Below are 20,297 nucleotides of genomic sequence, written 5' to 3' on the forward strand. Positions count from 1 at the left end.
AGAAAGAATGAGGAGAGATAATATAAACTAAAGCACATCATGCTAAAAGCCTGTCAAGGATACAAGCTAGGGATGTGTGCGCACAATTGCTGAAGGTGGCAAGACAGGTTGAGAAATCAATAAAACATACAGTATCCTGGGCACTATGGAAGCATAAGGTACAGGGCAAAGCACTGGTTTGGCATTAACTGAAATATTGCGTTTAATTCTGGGCACTATACATTAGTAAGGATGAGGGGTTTTGGAGGTTGCAGAAAATTTATGAGAATGGATTCTGGGATGAGAGATTTCAGTTACGTGAATAGATTGAAGAGGCTGGGATTGTCCTCCTTGGTGAAGGAGGAGATTTGATAAAGGTGATCAAAATCATGAGGGGTCTGAAGAGATAGGTAATTAGTAACTGTTCCATTGGCAAAAGAGTTAAAACCAGAGGATGCTGATATAAGGTGAACCAATGGTGACATGATTTGTTTTTATACTTGCTTTCAGTGGTAAGGATCTGCCAGAGTGTGGTGGTAGCATTAGAATTCATAAGAAATTGGATTGGCATCTGAACAGAAAAGGACTACAGGAAAGGGAAGGAGAGTGAAATACTCAATTACTCCTGCAGAGTTGGTACAGATGACAGGACCAACGGCCTGCCATGCTAGAAGTATTTCAATTTTAATTCTTGTCTTCCTGTCATAACAGTTTTTATAATCAGCCCATGAGAATCTAGACAGCTTTTGCTATCTTTCTGGTTGCCTTATATGCTAATTAAAATTTTACCTCTTGTTTCCAATAAGCATGATGACCATGTTGGAGTTGGAATGCTGGCGAGCATCTTCTAACCAAGTTGTCAAGTGATTGAAAGTGTCTCTTCTGTGAAACAAAAATGTAGACAAAATAGGTTTTAAAGTCTTACTGTTGAACATGTGAAGATACCGGCATTGGACCAGGGTGGGCACAATAAGTCTCACAAACCAGGTCAAGTCCAACAGGTTTATTTGAAATCACGAGCTTTTGGAGCACCGCTCCTTCATCTGATGAAGTAGCATCGCTCCACAAGCTTGTGATTCCAAATAAACCTGTTGGACTTGAACCTGATGTTGCGAGACTTCTCATTGTTACTACTGTACAGCACCATGTTTAATCTTTAGCATTATTGTAAGCCAACTTGCAAACTCAGCTTTTTTTTAATTTGTTTATTTCTAACCTCTTATGGAAAAGATCAGTGCCACTAAACGCAATTCCCACTTTTCCAACCATTTATGTTTGAATTAATTCTGTGACTTCCATCCCACCCAGAACAGGTAAAACTACATGATAGCCAACACAAATCTTCACACTGATCTGCTGCATCATCATCCACTGCCTTTCTCTTCCGCCCCAAACAATATTCTATCATGGTTCTACAATTACCTACCCTAGATAGTTAGGATATTGACAACACCCAAATGATCATCTGTGGTGTGCCCCAAGACTTGATCTTTAATCCAATCTATGGCATCTACGGCTGGTATGTCACCAATAGGTGACATCCATTGCACGGTGCTTCAACATGTTTGACCCAAATTTATTCCTTTGCCACTACCTTAAACTTGAGAAATGTCACTTGCTGGGTTAGAATGAAGTAAATCAGATCCAGCAACTCTGCAGCTTCTGACGACCACTGCTCAGGAGAAAGGGGTGGCAAAACACAAGGGCCCATTGGAGGTCTGGATTCAAGACAGTGCCAGAACAGAGATCTTTGGCTAAGTGAGAGGGTTTGTGTGCCCAAGTATGGCTGCTTTGGACACTGCAAGAACAGCAATTACTGGTCAAGTAGAAGGCATTAGATTTTGCCAGTTCCTCCTTTTTTGCTTGCTTGATGGGAGAAGAGTTCAGTTTGCTGGGCCCAATTGGTAGATTTTGCTGCTGCAGAGCTGGAGGATTCAGACCTGAAGTGCAAAGTAAACAAGTTAAGTCCTGCCTCTACATGAAGTTACTGGCAAGAGAAGCAGAATTCATCATAGAATTCCTATGGTGCAAGAGTCAGCCATTCAGCCCATCTAGTCTGCACTGACTAACAAAGCATCACACCCAGGACCACTCTCCCACCCTACCCCAGTAACCTCATTCACCCTGCTAATCCTCCCAAACTACACATCTTCGGACACCAAGGGCCAATTTAGCACCACCAATCCACTTAGCCGGCACATCTTTGGACTGTGGGGGGAGACCCATGCAGACATGGGGAAAAATGTGCAATTTGGATACAAACAGTAACACAAGGCTGGAATCAAACCTGCATCCCTGGCACCATGAGATAACAATGCTAACCATTGTGCCACCATGCTGCCCTTATAATCTAGTTCAGAAATCTACAACCAGAGAATCTCTACAGTGCAGGAGGCCATTTAGCCCATTGGGTCCATACTGACTGTCTGACAGAGCACCCCACACAGGCTCAGGGATAACTCAGGCAAGGGCTTTCTCTCCTCCATAGTTAGTGGTAAGTATGCAGGAGGAAGAGGATTGCATCACCATTTACAGAACACCAACCACTTGTATACAGTGATGGTCAACTAATTCAACATGAAGTATATGAATGGGGTAGCCAGTCAGCATTTTGACTGAGTCATTAGGTAAGTACTTGCAATTTGTTCTCATGTTTCACCCCTAGATTTTCTCTAAATCTATCTGGAAGGGAATATTTCCTGATCTCTCATTGCTGGGGGGAGCCTTGTTTAGCAGAAGACAGAACTTGGGGAATGCATTACCTTAATGGTTGGTAGTTAGCTTAAACTGTTGGATTTTTGGCCCTGGGGAATCAAAATGGGAAGCAGACAAGGAAGTGGAGTTGAAACCCAAGATCAGCCACGATCGTAACAAATGGTAAAGGCAGCTTAGGAGAGCCGGACGACTCTACCTACTATTTCCTGTGAAAATATAGTCACTTGCATCACATTACAAGACTTTCAACAATCTTCGGATGGATAAGACTTCCTACTGGGAAAATGACATTGAACTTTTTGTTCCTGCAATCATGAGGAAGGATATTTGGAGAAACGTGCACCATAAAGTGTGAGGCTACTATTAATGGTGCTATGCTACCATTAATGGTGTTACGTTTCCTCATTTGGAACTGTTGGCTTGCACTACTTAAAGCCATTTTTACATTACAGTGCGCTTTAAGTATCGTGAGCAACCTGCATACTTCATTTGCTACAATGCACGCATGCTTTAGTATATGACAGTTTCTGAAATATTTTGCATGAAGTGTGGCCATAGAATAGCTTGAAAGCAAATTCCATGTCAGAGAGCCTGTGAAAAATTAAAAGCACTGCAGTCTGAAAAATCTGGCCATGAACTTTTTTTTAAAGAAAACATTGCTTTGCACATCTGCAACATTTTGACTTCACGTTTACTGATGAAGTCACAGATCTGATTCAGCGCACACACCAACAGGTCCGCGGAACTCCAGGAAGTGGTAGATTGGGAAGACTAAACACGATAAGTACTTTTACCTACAGTCTTGCAACCAACTGAGGGGAAGGCTACATGTCAAGAATTGATGGCACTTTCAATATTAAAAATAGTTTCTGTAATAAATAGAAATGTAACAAAACTATTTCCAGCAAATTCAGAAGAGTAGATCTTTCTTCCCCCTCAGATTTTCTTTTCTCAATTGTAGCAAATACCAGGGAGTCTGCTTTTGAGGGAAGCAACAACGTTACACTTCCGGTGACGACTTGCATTGAAATCCAGACGCTGTGCCTCAACAGGTCCCGGAGCCATGCTGATGGACTTACTGTTCCAATTCTTAATAAAGCAGGGATCATAACTGAGAACTTTTTTCAAAGTTTTACACACAAATACGTGCGTAAATTGGAGTTCAAATGCAATTGTAAGTCAGCAAAGTTAATGAAAAATAAACCTGACAGACAGGAATTCTGATGGAAATATCAGCAATAAAATCAAAGGCTTTGTTGCTGTAAACTGCTATAATTGGCAATAACAATGTTCATGACTATCATGAACATTGATTGGGGTGGTGTAGAAACTAGGGATATTCAAAATAAAAGAAAATCTACTGGTCATCAAGATGAATAGTGGCCTCAAAAAGACAAGCCTTCAGCTCATCACTAAAGGACATGGTGTTGCACCTTGCAATTAGGCCAGGTGGCATTGTACAGAGCAAGTAAGTTTGGATTTTCTTGGTAGTCATAGGCAAACACGGATATTCCCCAGGGCCTGACATCAAAATCTAAACCAACTAGAATGAGAGTCCGAGAAACTGATAATGGAAAACATGGGGAAGTATCAGAGGCTTTGGAAAATACTTTTGTCTTCAATGTAGAAGCCTTAGGAAATTTCTCAAAGATACTTGAAAATCAAGAGGTCAGCAAGAGGGAGGAACTTAAAACACCCACCCATCACTAGGGAAAAGGTACTTGGAAAAGTATTAGACCTAAAGTTTAACAGTCCCCAAGACCAGATTGTCTGCATCCTCCGGTCTTAAATGGCTGTAGAGACAGTAAGTGTCTCAGTTATAATCTTCCAAAATTACTTACATTATGAAAGGGCCAGTGGATTGGGAAATAACTATTATTCAAGAAAGGAGTTGCCCAATATCTGTCAGAGGAAAATTGCTAGACTCTGCTATTAAAAAGGAGTTTCCAGCATAAGACTTGGAAATTCATAATTTGACCAGGTAAACTCAACATGGGTTTATGGAAAGGAAATCACTTAACTAATTCAGTGCTATTTGAGAATGTAACAACGTGGACGAAGAGGAGCCTACAGATGTGGTGTACTGGGATTCCAAAGGCGTCACCACAAAAGTTTCTGCACAAAACTAGGGAATATTATTCCCTAATGTTACAGGGAATAACATTAGCATGGATAAACAATTGGTTAGCTAACAGGAAGCAGAGAGCAGGGATAAATGGGTAATTTTCAGGTTGACAAGCTGCAACAAGAGCAGTGCCGGCATCTCCACATCATCACATGGAGTACCACAGGGATCACAACTATTTGCAATCCACATCAATATTTGAATGAAGGGACCAAATACATGGCAGCCAAAAGGGCTTTAGAATAAAGAACAGTACAGTACAGGAACCAGCCCTTTGGCCTTCCAAGCCTGTATTGATCATGGTGCCCCAACTGAACTAAAGAACCTTCTGTCCTTACTCAGTCCGTACACCTCCATTCCCTCCCTATTCACATACTAAGCCAGATGCCTCTTAAAATAATGCTAATGTGCCTCCTTCCATCACCTCCTCTGGCAGCAGATTACAGACATCAATCACACGGTGTGAAAAACCTCCCCTGCAATCTCCCTTAAACTCCACCCCCTCTTATCTTGGACCTGTGCCTTGTAACTGACACTTCCAAATTGGGGAAAAACCCTCAGACTATCCACCCTTTTTACAAATGAAAAAGCTACATCATTTTGGATAACGACTACCAACACATCCACTATTTCCATGGCCACGTCCTTTCATCTTGTGGAATGTAGATTATCAGGCCCTGGGGAATATCAGCTTTCAGTCCCATTAATTTATCCAGCTTTTTTTTTTAGCAATACTAATTTCCTTCAATTCTTCCTTCACGCTAGAAGCTTGGTTCCTTAAAATTTCTAAAAAGTTGTGAAGACAGTTGAAGTAGTTGTTTAATTGCTCTGCCATTTTCCTTGTTCTCAATTATAAATTCTCATGTTTGACTGCAAGGGATCTACATTTGCCTTCACTAATTTTTTTTTAAACTTACTAACAGAAGCTTTAAATAGTTTGCTTTTACATTCCTTGCAAGTTTGCTCCTATATGCCAATATGGATTCTGAGTAGCTGCAGCTGAAGACAATCTGGCATACGTGATCACTCTGGACACTAGAACATCCAACTTCTCATATCACAACAGAGCAGCATTCCACATGGCCAAGCTGCCCTGCCATGACTTACCCTCAACTCACTTCCTTTGGTTTAGGCAATAAGCACAGCAGAAACACTCATCAGGTCCTACTTACCAACACCACTGTTCTTCTTTGGAGGAAAGTTTAAAAAAATTAAAGGAGCATCTCCTTCCTCTCTCTACCATACTCCCTCCCTCACACTACAACTTAAGCACTAATGCAGTCCAAAAAGCAGCTTGTTACTTAAATGGTGAAAGGTTACAGAATTTAGTGGTACAGAGGTATCTGGGTACATTTCATAAAGGGGTACAGTAAGTGATTAGGAAGGCAAATGGAATGCTGGCATTTATTGCAAGGCAAATGGAATATAAAAGTAGGGAAGTTTTACAGCAGCTGCACAGAGTGTTAGTGAGACTGCATCTGGAATACTCAGAACAGTTTTGGTCTTTGTGAAAAAATATATTAATTTCAGTTAAAAGCAGTCAGAGAAGGTCCACTTGATTCATTCCTGAAATAAAGGGCATATTTTGTTAAGGAAAATTGAACAAGTCAAGCCTATACCAATTGGAGTTTAGAAGAATGAGGGGTGATTATATTGAAACACAAGATCCCAAGGGGCTTTGATAGGGGTAAACGCTGGGAGAACCTTTCCATTTGAGAGACATTAGAACTAGGGACAGTTTAAGAATGAGGGCTACCATTTAAAACAGAAATTAGGGGTTTAAGACAGATGGAGAATTTGTTTCTCCCAAAAGACCACACGTGAAATTCGCTTCTCTGAATGTAGTGGAGGCTGTCATTAAATGCATTCAAGGCCAGGTTAGACAGATTGGAAGACAAGGGATTCAAGGGTTATGGTGGGCAGGTGACAAAGTGGAGTTGCAACCACAACAGATTAGCCATCATTTTAATGAATGGTGGCGCAGGCTTATATGTCCCTCGATTCCTAACTAATTCTGACAACAAGTTAATGTATGTACAGGCTATTCAAGTGAGTATCAACTGCAATTATCTTTCTGCACAATAGAAAGATGTTAATCCTATTCCAGCTTTAATACTAGTGCCATTTCCACAGAATTGTTAACGGCAATGTTCCAAATTATATACTATCACAAACTAATTTTGGCACAGTCCTGTGGCTTTTTGCATTTAAGGGCTCATTTATATTAGTACAAAAAGGGTTAGAAAACCATAGGGACTGAAGGAAAAGCAAGTTTGAGTCACAAAATTACATAGTGATATATTCAAATAACTTAGCTTGATTTCATTGAATATTCATATTTACACTTTAGTGGAATGTATTTTAACTGCTTAAGTTCTGAAAATAGTTGCATTAAAATTAAGCCTAATTTAACACGCACCAATAACTGTTGATTACAGGATTGAAAACCAAGTTTAAAACTTACCTTGTGATGTCGTACACTAGCAAGGCACCAGCAGCTCCTCTGTAGTAGGATCTTGTGATAGAACGGAAAGACTCCTGACCAGCCTAGTGACAATAAAATACAAATGTGCAAGCTGTTATTTTGTTACTTAATGAAGACATACATGATCAAAGGGTTATACACATACACTTGTTGGGAAGTGAATGTGTGTTAGGGGAATTTGGATGATTGGTAGTAGGCAGCCAGATTCCTATCCAGTCTTTCTGCCTTGTAAAGTGAGAGTCACAATTCAGAGCCCCATACTTCTGCACTACAATCATAGTGCAGTTACTGTAATCCCAATACCACACAAATCATATTACAAAGTGAACCACAAACTACACAAGTTCTTTCCTGCCTACAGAAAAATACAATTTTTTTCCTTTTGCTGCAACTATTTATTAACTAATCATTATTTTATTGCACCACATTTTTGTCCCTGTTGCACTGTGTGGTTACTGGATAGCCAAAGTTCATCACCTAGACCGAAACTGGTGAGCAACAAGATGTTCCTTCAATACCTGAACACTGCAAATAGGGGAAGGCAGCAAGAGAGGTCGAGCGGGAACAGGAGGCAGCAAGGGAAGCCAAGTAGAGAGGAAGGCTTCAGGGTTGCAATGATATAACTGACTACAGTAATATAGACCTCTATATCAATATAGGCCAATGAGTGTGAACGTTAAAAGAGCAAATGCAGTGACATTAAAGTGGCGCAAAAACCACTGAACAAGAAAACTTCAATTATCCTAATATCAACCAGAGTAATATTGTTACAGTGGGAATGGAGGGCTTCCGAAACTTGTTCTGGATAAATGCCCGAACAGTATGTTTCTAGCTGCAAAGTGATGTCATTGCTGAATCTGGTTTTGGGAATGAGATTAGTCAAATCCACTACTTGCCAGGAGCAGAATATTCTCGAAAAGTAGATTCAGATTAGCTAGGCAAAGGAACAAGTGACAATCTGAAGTCTTGTTATTGAATTGGAGGAACACGAATATCAGGGGTTGTTGCAAATATCCATTGCATAGCTTGTGAATATGTTAGAGGTAATGTTTAGTTCTGGGAAGGTTGTTGTGAAAGTAGGTTAACTAAAATGCTGGGCTTCTGAGTTGCTGCAACATCTTAAAAAAACAACAATTCAGAAGGTTACAGCAAGTGGGTTTGGGTTAGCTGGAGAATTGGCAACATTGCTCACTAAGAAACACAAAGAACAAACAAAGAACAAAGAACAACCCAGCATGGGAAACAGGCCCTTCGGCCCAACAAGCCCACGCCGCCGCATCACCCTACACCTATTCTACCCTGCGTATCTACAAATAGAACCCCTGACTTAGCCAGATTCAGGGGAGAATAGTGTCAATTTGGTAAAACCAATCAGCCTAAGAGCACATCTTTGGGGTGTGGGAGGAAACCGGAGCGCCCAGAGGAAACCCACGCAACCACAGGGAGAATGCACAAACTCCCACAGACACAGGCCCAAATCCATGTATCTGCACAGCTAGCAGTGCTAGTCACCGAGCTGTTGCGGCGCCCGTCTACCGGTCCAGGATCAAGCACACACACCGACACGAAGTACTAGGCCACTCCCGGAACCTCCGGGAGTAGCCCACACACGACCCACCGTGTGCATGCCCCTCGTTTGACAACGAGGTGGACCTCCGCCTGCGGAGTGAAAAGACAAAAACGTTAATCACAAGCCTGCCTTTCCGGTGTCTCCCGAGGTTCTAACCCTTATTCAATAACCCCTACCATAACCCTCCATCCTCGTTTCACTCATGTGCCTAACTGAACCTTAAACGAGTCCAACGTTCCCGCCTCCACCACCCCACTCGGTAGCGCATTCCATACCCCCACTACTCTCTGCATAAAGAACCTTCCTCTCATATCCAAATTATACCTCTCCCCCCTCACCCTTAAATCATGTCCTCTTGTATTCGTAACCAATCTAGGGAGCAGTCTCTCACTATTGACCCTGTCTATTCCCTTCAGTATCTTATATACCTCTATCATGTCACCCCTCAATCTCCGTCTTTCCAAAGAGAACAGTCCCAGTTTCTCCAACCTTTCCTCGTAACCCAACCCCTCCATGCCAGGCAACATCCTGGTAAACCTCCTCTGCACCCTTTCCAGAGCCTCCACGTCCTTCCGGTAGTAAGGTGACCAGAACTGGACGCAGTACTCCAAATGCGGTCTAACCAACGTTCTATACAACTGAAGCATTAGACGGCAGCTTTTAAACTCTATACCTCTTCCTATAAAGGCTAGCATTCCATAAGCCTTCCTGACAACATTCTCCACTTGTGTCACAACCTTCATGGATTTGTGAACCTGCACTCCCAGGTCCCTCTGTTTCTATACTCTTAATTTGTCTACCTTTAATCACATAGCTCCTCTCTACATTATTCCTTCCAAAATGCATCACCTCGCATTTGACAGCCCAGAAGTTTTGGTTTGGGAGTAAAGAACTAAATTAGTTTAAGTATTCAATGAACCCAGAAAGGCCACTGTCATGGAGTGGGATGCAGCAGAGAGTTCTGGAATTTAACAATGGAGACAGAGTACAAAGCCAAGGAAATTGTGAATAACCTTCATAAAGGTAGGTTGAGGGAGCTAGGTCTTTTCTCCCTGGAGAGAAGAAAGATGAGAGGTGACCTGATGGAGGTTTATAAGATGTTGTGAAGTATAGATAGGGTGGATTCTCAGAGGCTATTTCCCAGGGCTGAAATGGTCGCTATGAGAGGACACGGGTTTAAGGTGCTGGGAAGTAGGGACAGAGGAGATGTCAGGGGTAAGTTTTTCACTCAGAGGGTGGTGAGTGAGTGGAATCGGCTACCGTGGGTGGTGGTGGAGGCAAACTCGCTGGCGTCTTTTAAGAGACTTCTGGATGAGTACATGGGATTTAATGGGATTGAGGGTTATAGACAGGCCTGGTAGGTAGGGGTATGATCGGCACAACTTGTGGGCTGAAAGGCCCGTTTGTGCTGTAGTGTTCTACGTTAAAACAGTGTTGATCATAGATGTAGGAGTCTGCTCCACCATTCAATAATGATTTGTATGACAAAAAGATTCCTCCTGTGTCACATGATTCTACACACCAAGGACACATCCTACAAGTGCAAAACAGGACATAAGACAGGAAGTTAGATGATAGGAATCTGGTTGCCTACTACCTATCTAGTCTTTCTGCCCTGTAAAGTGAAAGAGACCTACAGTTATAAGTCAGAGCCCCCATCCTTCTGCACTACAATCACAATGCAGTTTTTCCTCATTGAATCCCAATATCACACAAATCATATCAAAGTGAACTACAAACTACCTTCCCCTATTTACAGTGTTTAGGTATTGAAGAAACATCTTGTTGCTCACTAGTTTCAATCTAGGCGATAAACGTTTGGCTATCTAGTGACCATATGGTGCAACGGAGAATAATGTGGCGTAATAAATGTTACAATAGTGATTAGCTGTTAATAAATAACTGCAGCAAAAGGAAAAAAAGTTGTATTTTTCTGCAAACTGAGCAGTAAGGAACTAGTGTGGTTTCTGTAAACCCTCAGTTTACAGAAAAGATATGAATTTTTCCTTTTGCTGCAACTATTAGCAAATTGAAAGCAGGGAAAGAATTGAATTTTACATTTAGATTATCAGAGCTACAGTAACAGCACAAAAGTCAACTAAGTCAATTCATATTTATCTGCTTATAAACAGTACTAGTTAGATAAGACTGATCCAATATGCACAGTTTAGCCATCAAAAGGAGACAACATTAAAAGAGACTAAAATGGAGGAACAGACTTACAGTATCCCAAATCTGAAGTTTTATTTGTTTTCCATCAATGGTTATCATTCGAGCCCCAAATTCTACACCTAAATCAAATTAAAAGGAAAAAAACTTAATGTGCATGCACAAGATGGTTTTGAAGGACCTCTCAAAGAGGTTTTGGAGCCAATGAGGGTACAATGACTCGAAAATCTTTAAAGTCTAGACATTCATTTTTAAGTGAAATTTTGCATTCCACCAAATTATGCAAGTTGAATATTTTGCATGGAAGCTTATAATCTTAACCGAATGCAATGCACAGTGCAATTTCGTGACAAGTGGCAACAATATTTTAATATTCGTTGTGACGATGTTTAGATTGTTGATTTCATTTATCTAAATGATCAACTTTGATTTTGATTCTACTAACATTCACGAAGTTGTTCTAGTGTATGAATTTCACATGCATTATGTAAATTAGTCAATTTTTGGACATCTGTTTGATTTTTAATAATTATACATAAAGGTCAAAGGGATGTTAAAACTTAATATGCACTCACCAATGGTAAGATCATGAACAGGCTGAAATCTCTTGTCTGTAAATTGTAATAATAAACATGACTTTCCCACACCTGTAAAATAATTGAGATTCCTATTAAAATGTTAAACTACATACATGTATAAAAGGGTAATTGGCAAACAGTACCAAAATACACAAGTTTGCAAAAAAGGAATTGCATAATAAATCACAAATGCAAATCAAATCAAACAATGCCATAAATTAAGTTCGTCTGCTCCACTTCAACACCTGAAATTTTAACTCTTACCTACTGTTTAATTGGGGAAACACGACTTTCATATTTGATTCAAAACATTAACTCCTTCTCCAGACACTGCCAGACCTCCTGGGTATTTCCAGCACATGGTTTTTATTTCAGTTTTCCAGTGTGCAACAGTAGGATTGTTTGCCCTTATTGCTCATGTACTAAATGAATATCATGTGTCAGGTAACAAACATGGGTTCACCACCGGAAATCATAGAATTGAAGTGAGATGACAACACAAATTAAATCATTCAACCCAGCCTATATTGCTGTTTATTCTACAAATTAGCAGTTAATCACAGTCATTTATTCCAATTTCCCACATCCATATATCAAAACTATTTTGATTGTTATGATAACCACACCAATTACTTATAGCGACAGTGGCAAATGCAGCAACTTGCATTTATAAATCACACCTTGCGAAAGGAGCATCAAGGCATTTTAATGAAACCACATTTAATACCAAGTCACCGAAGAGGATATTAGGCCAATTATTCAGTAGTCTATTACTTGAACTCAGATCAAGAGATCTGGGAACATATAGCAGACTGGATAGTACCTGGAAGAGAGTGGAGAGTAAAGATAAAAAGGTAGCAAGAGTGACACAAGATGGAAAATAGTCTACAAGGATCAGCAGTGGAACCACTGTTGCACAATTTCGATTCATTTAGAATGTGGATTCAAAACAAAAAACAAATCAGATGACTAAATTGCGTAGGGGAGAAGACTCAATATCAAGGAAACTGCAGTACAATAAATACAAGATTAACTAGTAGAATGGGCACGATTGTCAAATGAATTTCAAAGCCACTAAGTGTAAGATATTACATTTTGTCAAGAAAAATATGGTGATCACATTTGCAAAGCAAAAATCTAAATGGGGTACTGGAACAAAGATCTGGGAGTACAAATACATAACTTACAAGTTGCAACAGTTAAATAAGCATGTCAAACACAAGGATTATTTCTAGAGGGAAAGAATTGAAAAGTACATAAGTTATGCTAAACTTGGATCATACTTTGGTTAGATCACACAGACTACCATTTAGTGTTTGGTAACCATACTACAATAAAACCCATTACTTTGATTTGAAGAGGAACATAAATTTACAAGAGGAAGGTTGCAGAAATGAGAGGTTATACCAATCATGCTAGATTTCTTTACCTAAAGAAAGGATGAAGGGTGACCCAATAGGTCTTTAAAATGACAACAGGTTTTGAACGAGAAATTGTTTACACAAAAGTAGCAGTGAGCAATAGAAAACGTAGTTAGAGAAATTCAACAGGGAATTCAGAAAAACCTTTTACTCAGAACGGTGAAAATCTGGAGTTTGTTATTTGGCAAAAATATGTATGGGTACATTTAAAGGGAAAGGGAAAAAGAAAAAGATGGAGAAATAAAAGTTAACTGAGGAAGAATGGAAGGAGATTTGCATGGAAAATGTCCAAAACATTGGTCAATGAAGTCAGTAGGTTTCAAGAAGAATCTTGGAGAAGCCAAGATGTTTTTCCTACCATCTCAAGTTTAAACCAATACCCATGGACTCAACCACTGACCCAATCCTAACTATTCAACAATTTTGAACTGCACTTTCAAATTGCACTGAGTGTTGTTCTCCAAATCAGTCTCCATTGTCTGAAAGATTTTCTCCAATGAATCTCCAGATAATTGCCATGTTAACATTATCACTTTAATATTAAGCCCAAAACAGACAATGTTCCAACTTGCTAACTTTCATATATTCACCATTATATATTAAATGTGAATTTCAGAGCAGTGTGAGGCTCGGTCTGTAGTTATATATCCCAAAGGCTAGCAGATCCCTTCTGTTCATAATGGGCAAAATACAGACCTTTCCAAACTAGTCCGTGCTTGCAAAAGAATATTCAATATTTGGTGTAATTCAGTGATTGGACCACATTTGCCAAATAATCCTCTGAAAAATTATGCTCACAACCAATTGAAGACAGTTAGCTGTCTACATGGCACATTCGCATGTACTGGAAGCTATATGTATTAAAACACTGTCCTGTTCTTGCAGACAGACAACATACACATATATTGCATCCGTTTAACTAAATAAACTAAGCGGTTAGTCACTGGTTCATTCCACAGAGCAATGCCTCAACCAGAGTCAAGATGCCTGGTTTAAATTTTGAATAATGCTCAAAATGATCTGGCACATTATCCTTTACCAAAGTCAACTTGCCAACCAATCAGCATTTCTCTTAGTGTAAAGTTGTCCCCCAGAGATTGTCCTGACTGCAAGACAAAACAATTGGAGTAAATGTCTTTAGTCAGCCATATATCCCATTTGTTGCTTTTTATATATACAGCATCATCAACATGGTGCTTCTTGTAACATTTCATAAACATGAAAGCCAAATCCCTCTGCTTCCCCCAATGTTTACTTGCATTAAAAAAAACTCAATGCATTAACCCGTTACTGAATTTCAAACCTTTTCACTATCAATATGTCGCTGAAAGAGGACACAGGTTTAAGGTGCTGGGGAGTACGTGCAGGGGAGATGTCAGGGGTAAGTTTTTCACTGAGGGTGGTGAGTGAGTGGAATCGGCTGCCGTCAGTGGTGGTGGAGGCAAACTCGCTGGGGTCTTTTAAGAGACTTCTGGATGAGTACATGGGATTTAATGGGATTGTGGGTTATAGATAGGCTGGTAGGTAGGGCTATGATTGGCACAACTTGTGGGCTAAAGGGCCTGTTTGTGCTGTAGTGTTCTATGTTCTATACCTTGCAGTTTCCCCGGTCCTCAGAATTAATTTGTATATTGTTTACACAAACGGTTCCAGAATAAAGACAGTCAGTGAAACTGTCCTGAATTCCTATCTGTTGCCTCCCTTCTAATTAGTTTGAGATTTGTGCTCTAGAATGAACTGCACCCTAACCACTGTTCCAGTACAGCTCCAATATCGACATCAAGCCAACAACATGGAATATTGTCCAGGTTTGCCCTGTCCAATCAAGACAAAGCCAACCTGACCAATTATTGCTAAAATGAAAAAATATTGCAGATAGAAATTTGAGTTAATAGACAATGCTGGAAACACTCAACAGGCCTGGCAGCATCTATAGAGAGATGAATAGAACTAATGGTTCAAATCAGTTCAAGTCTTCAATGCTCAAGTGTCTCAGCTCTTGACCTCATTAAAGCTTTAGTTCAAATTGACAAAAAAAGTGTTGAACTAAGAAACAAAATGAAAGTAACTGCCTCGACATCAAGGCAGCATTTAACAGATTACAGCATCACACCATCTTCAATTGGTTCAACGATGTTTCTTCCATCAGGCAGTCAGAAACAGGCATGTTCATGGATGATTGCACACTGTTCAGCAGCATTCACAACTCCTCAGAAACTCAATCCTTGTCCATATGTAGCAAGACCTGCACAACATTCAGGCTTGGCCTGACAAGGGGCAAGTAACATTTATGCTACAGAAGTGCCAGGCAATGATCATTTCCAAGAGAATCCAATCATCACTGCTTGATGGTCAATGGCATTACCATCACTGAATTCCCACCATCAATATCCTGGAGGTCAAAACTGGCCAAAAATGGAACTGGATCAAACACAAGTATTGTGGCTATAAGAATAGGTCTGATGCTGGATTTCTGCATGTGCAACTCACTTCCTAACTCCCTAAAGCCTGTTTACCATCTTCAAGACACAAGCCAGAACTGTGATGGAATACTCTCCGCTTGCCTGGATGGCTGCAGCTCCAACACAAGCAGCTCAACACTATCCAGAACAAAGCAGCTCACATGACTGGTACTCCATGCACCACTATAAAAACTTTCACTTCTTCCACAATTGATACAGCAGTGTGTGTATCTACAAGATGTAGTGCAGCAATCCAAGACTGCTTCAACAGCATCTTCTAACAAGTGACCTCTACCAGTTAGAAAGGCAGCAAAGGCATGGAAACATCACCTGTATGTTCCCCTCCAAGCCACACAAATCACAGAATTGTTAGTGCAGGAGACGGCCACACAGCTCATCGTGACTGCATCATCTCTCTGAATGAATATTATGACTTAGTGCCAATCCCCCTTTTCCCCATAAACGTTCACATTATTTCTATTCAAAATTATTTAATACCCTCAAACACCTCTATGGAAGTAGCCTCATCCAAACACTTCCAGGCAAGCCCTGACCCACTTACTGTGAAAAAGGTTTTTGCATCACATTTGCTTCTTTTGCAAATCTTTAAATCAGTGCCATTTCTCAATCATTTTGCAAGTGGGAACAGTTTCTCCCATCTACTGTCCAGCCCTTTGTCCACAAATTTTAAAACCGCCTCCTGCACATCAAGTTCGAGATAGATCAGGAAAAAGAGTCCCTGAGGAACTACACGACCAACCTTTCTCCAGCCTGAAAAGTGCCCATTACTTGCTGTTTACCACTGCTTAATTTTGTAATCACATTGCTATTTTTATTCCATTACCTACACTTTTTCTCAAGTCTGTTGTATGATATGGTATCAAAATGTCTTTTAGACTGACTTGGAACTACATCTCTTTCCTTCACTTCCACTGGAACTCCCTCCCAAACAGCACTGAATGTACCTGTACCACATGGACTGCAGCATTCAAGGCAGTGGCTCACCACCACTTTCTCAAGGGCAATTAGGGATGAGCAACAAATGCTGGCCTAGCCAGTGACATACACATCACATAAAAGAATGAAACAAAATGCTGTCCTTTCGTTACTTTGATCCCTCAAATCAGCTACGGAGTACCATGAAGACAGCTCTCTTGGAAGTCCACACATCACATTCATCTTTTCGAGTTCACCAAGCATGATTCTCCTTTCAGTCCTGCCTGCCTTGAACTACTTTCTCTTCCAGATATTTGCCAAGTTCAAATTTGATACTAAAGCAGTGCAAAACTTTTTTATTAAAGATGTGAAAATAACTAGCCTATGATCATGCATCTTAGCTGACTGCCTTTCAAAACTCTATGAAACTCAGCCCATTCTCCAGCCCACCGACATACATCACAATTGAATTGAGAAACAATTTCTAGGACTTTTGTTACTTTGTCTCCTCAGTTCTGTCAGGATCGTTTACTTTGTCTCTGGATTTCTCCATGAAGGAAAAAAGTCCAAAGTATCTAACCTGCCAAAGTCAAATCAACAATTAAAAAGCTTCAGAAAAGTGCATTAGGCCCAAATCAAAAATAAACAAAAAGTTGATGACATAACAATAAAAAGGACATTAGCTCAGACTGCTTGGCAACCAAAAGGCCAGGCCCTTTTAGAAAGAACTGCAGAAAACCATGATTAAAATACTTTTCTTAAATGCACACTAGCATCACACAGTGCAGTACTGTGGGTGCATGCACTGCCAGAGGTGCTCCCTTTTAAAATGATACATTAACTCAAGCCCCACCTGCCTACTCAGGTGGACATAAAAATACTCTATGCCGCTAATTTTGGTAAAAGCGGACAAGTTATCCCCATGGTCCTGGCCATCACACAAAAACAAATTACCTGGACATTATCACATTACTGTTTCTCAAAGTTTGCTGGGTCACATTTACTACACTTCAAAAGTACTTTCAGTTGTTGTAAAAATATATGCCAGATCACAGAATCCCTACAGTGCAGAAACAGTCCATTCGGCCCATTGACCCTACACCAACAATCCCAATCCCTGTAACCTTACATATTTACCCTGCTAGTTCCCAACACAAGGGACTATTTAGCATAGCCAATCAACCCAACCTACACATCTTTGGAGTGTAGGAGGAAACTAGGGCACCTGGAAGAAACCCATGGAGACATGGGAGAAGGTGCAACCTCCACACAGACAGTGACCTGAGGCTGGAATTGAATCTGTGTCCCTGGTGCTGAGAGGCAGCAGTATATTTTTCTTAGTAGCTCTTCAGAAGAACTTTATCAGCAATGTTTGTGGCTCAATGAGGAAGGAGGCATTGCTTGATCTGGTTTTGGAGAAAGGAGATGGTAAATGGATAAAGTGCCAGGTGAGGGAAATTTAGGGAACCACAATAATATTACAAGGCTTAGTCAATTATGTAAAAGGACACAACAACCTATTTAACTGGAGGATAAACTACAGTATGGCAAGAAAGGACCTGTCCAGGTAAATTGGAATCAAAGGTTGGGAGGCAAAACTGTAATAACAATGGACTACCTTTCAGAAAGGTACTTCAGGTACAGTCAGAGGTCAACTCCCATGTGGTGGGCGACCGAAGTGCTAGCTCCCTGGAGGATGAAAGAGCGAGTAGGGGGAAGGAAACCAAATGGCACATCAAGCCTGTTCCGCTACATGATATAATTCTAGATTTCAATTCCATTCTCCCATCTGTGTCCCATATCCCTTAATTCCAAATATCTAAGCCACCCATAAATGTATTCAACAGTGGAGCATCCAGAACCCCCTTGGGATAGAAAATTCCAAAGATTGACAAAACTTTGAGGTGAAGTAATTTTCCCTTTCTCAGTCCTAAATAATCAGTCCCTTATACTGAAGCTGTGCCCATATTTTAGATGCCCTGACCAGCAGAAAAATCTCAGCATCCATCCTACCAAGCTCCTTTAGACCTCTGCAGGTTTCAATGAGAACGTGACGTGTCATGGACTGATGTTTTAGTCCTATTCCTCACTCCTACTTTAACTACTGTACACAATTTGACTGTGACTCTACTCTTTCCTCATCTTATTTTCAAACTGAGCCCCCCCATTTTCTAATTTAATTATCTGGCAACCACTCTACTTGTCCTTTCCACTAAAATCCTGGTTATAACCCAGTTCAGACGGCTAGGACAGTAACTGGCTGGGTAGGATTTAAAAAATTGTGTGCAGGATTTACTTGAGCAATTTTCCACATTAGGAGATGTCAGTGTTATAACTATACTGGATCATCTTGACTAGGGTGCAGCAAGTTCTGAGGAACAGGTCATGAGGACTATTGAGTGAATATTGTCAGCAGCCCCATGTAATGACCTCTTCCATCATTAAGGATAGGGATATTTGTAGAGCCCCTTCCCTCAGTGAGTTGTTTAATTGCCCATCACTATTCATGGCTGGATGTGACAGGACTGCAAAATTAAATCTGATCCATTGACTGTGGGATTGTTTAACTCTTACCTGCTGTTTGGCATTCAAGTAGTCCTATTTTGTAGCCTCACCAGGTTGACACCCCATTTTTAGGTCTTGTTGCTGATATGCTTCTTTGTGCTCTACACTGAGCCAGGGTTGAATTCCTGGCTTGGTAATAATGGTAAAGTAGGAAGATATGCCAGGCCATGAGGTTACAAATTGTGGCGTACAATTCTGCTGCTGCTGATGGCCCACAGCACCTCATGGTTGCCCAGTTTTGAGCTGCTAGATCCAAAGTCTATCCCATTTAGGACAGCGGTGGTGCCAGTCAGCACAATGGAGGATACCTTCAACGTGAAGATGGGACTACTCAAGGACTGTACAGTGGTCACTCCTACCAATATATCATATCCAGATGCATCTATGGCAGGCAGGTTAGTGAGATGGTCAAATAGGATTTTCCCTCTTGTTGCTTCCATCACCTGTAGTCCCAGTCTAGCAGCAATGCCATTCTGAACCTGGCCAGCTCAATGTGGTGGCACTACTGAGCCATCTTGGTGATAGATATTGAAGTCGCCCCACCCAGAGAATATTCTGTGCCTTTGTCGTCCCCCCCACCACCACGGTGGCAGTGGTTAGCACTGCTGCCTCACAGCAGCAGAGACCTGGGTTCAATTTCAGCCTTGGTGACTGTGTGTGGAGTTTGCACATTCTCCTTGCAACTTCATGGGTTTCTTTCTACAGTTCAAAGATGTGCAAGTTAAGTGAATGGACCATGCTAAAGTGTCCCAAGATGTGTAGGTTCAGTGATTAGCAGGATAATTAGAGTTACAGGGGTAGGCTGGGCCTGGATAAGATCTGTAGGATCAGTGCAGACTCGGTAGGCCGAATGCCCTCCTACACTGTAGGAATTCTATGAAGTGTTGTGCAACATGGAGAAATACTGATTTACCAGCTGAGGGAGAATGGCACATGGTAAATCAGGAAGTTTCCTTGCCCACAAGAAGTCCAGAGTTGTATTCAGAACTCCCTGGGCAACTCCCTCTTGACTGCATACCATTGTGCTGTGACACAGGGCATACCCAGGAATGGTGATAGTGGCAGTGTCTGGAAAGTATGATTCCATGAGTATGACTGTCAAGCTGTTTCTTGACTAGTCTGAGACACAACTCTCCTAATTAGGCACAAGCCCCCAGATGTTTTTAAGGACTTCGTAGTTCCAGGTGCCTGGATTAATACTGGATGGTCAGAACATAAGAACATAAGAAATAAGAGCAGTAGGCCATCCAGCCCTTTGAGCCTGCCCCGCCATTCAATAAGATCATGGCTGA

At 40.9% G+C, this 20,297-nt stretch overlaps 1 protein-coding gene across 1 annotated transcript in view; it reads right to left on the reverse strand.

The window, feature by feature from the left end:
• rab2a (RAB2A, member RAS oncogene family) overlaps positions 1-20,297 on the reverse strand; it is a 76,670-nt gene that overhangs the window by 37,080 nt on the left and 19,293 nt on the right. Inside the window, exons 2-5 of the mRNA XM_080194191.1 lie at positions 11,619-11,690; positions 11,098-11,165; positions 7,284-7,366; positions 769-861 (exon numbers count right to left, since the gene is read on the reverse strand). Of these exons, the coding sequence (XP_080050317.1) occupies positions 769-861; positions 7,284-7,366; positions 11,098-11,165; positions 11,619-11,690 (316 nt within the window). The remainder of the gene's footprint in view (positions 1-768; positions 862-7,283; positions 7,367-11,097; positions 11,166-11,618; positions 11,691-20,297) is intronic.

The sequence above is a fragment of the Carcharhinus amblyrhynchos genome, chromosome 8 (genome assembly GCF_965287045.1).
Source record: "Carcharhinus amblyrhynchos chromosome 8, sCarAmb.v2.hapA, whole genome shotgun sequence".
Taxonomy (NCBI): domain Eukaryota; kingdom Metazoa; phylum Chordata; class Chondrichthyes; order Carcharhiniformes; family Carcharhinidae; genus Carcharhinus; species Carcharhinus amblyrhynchos.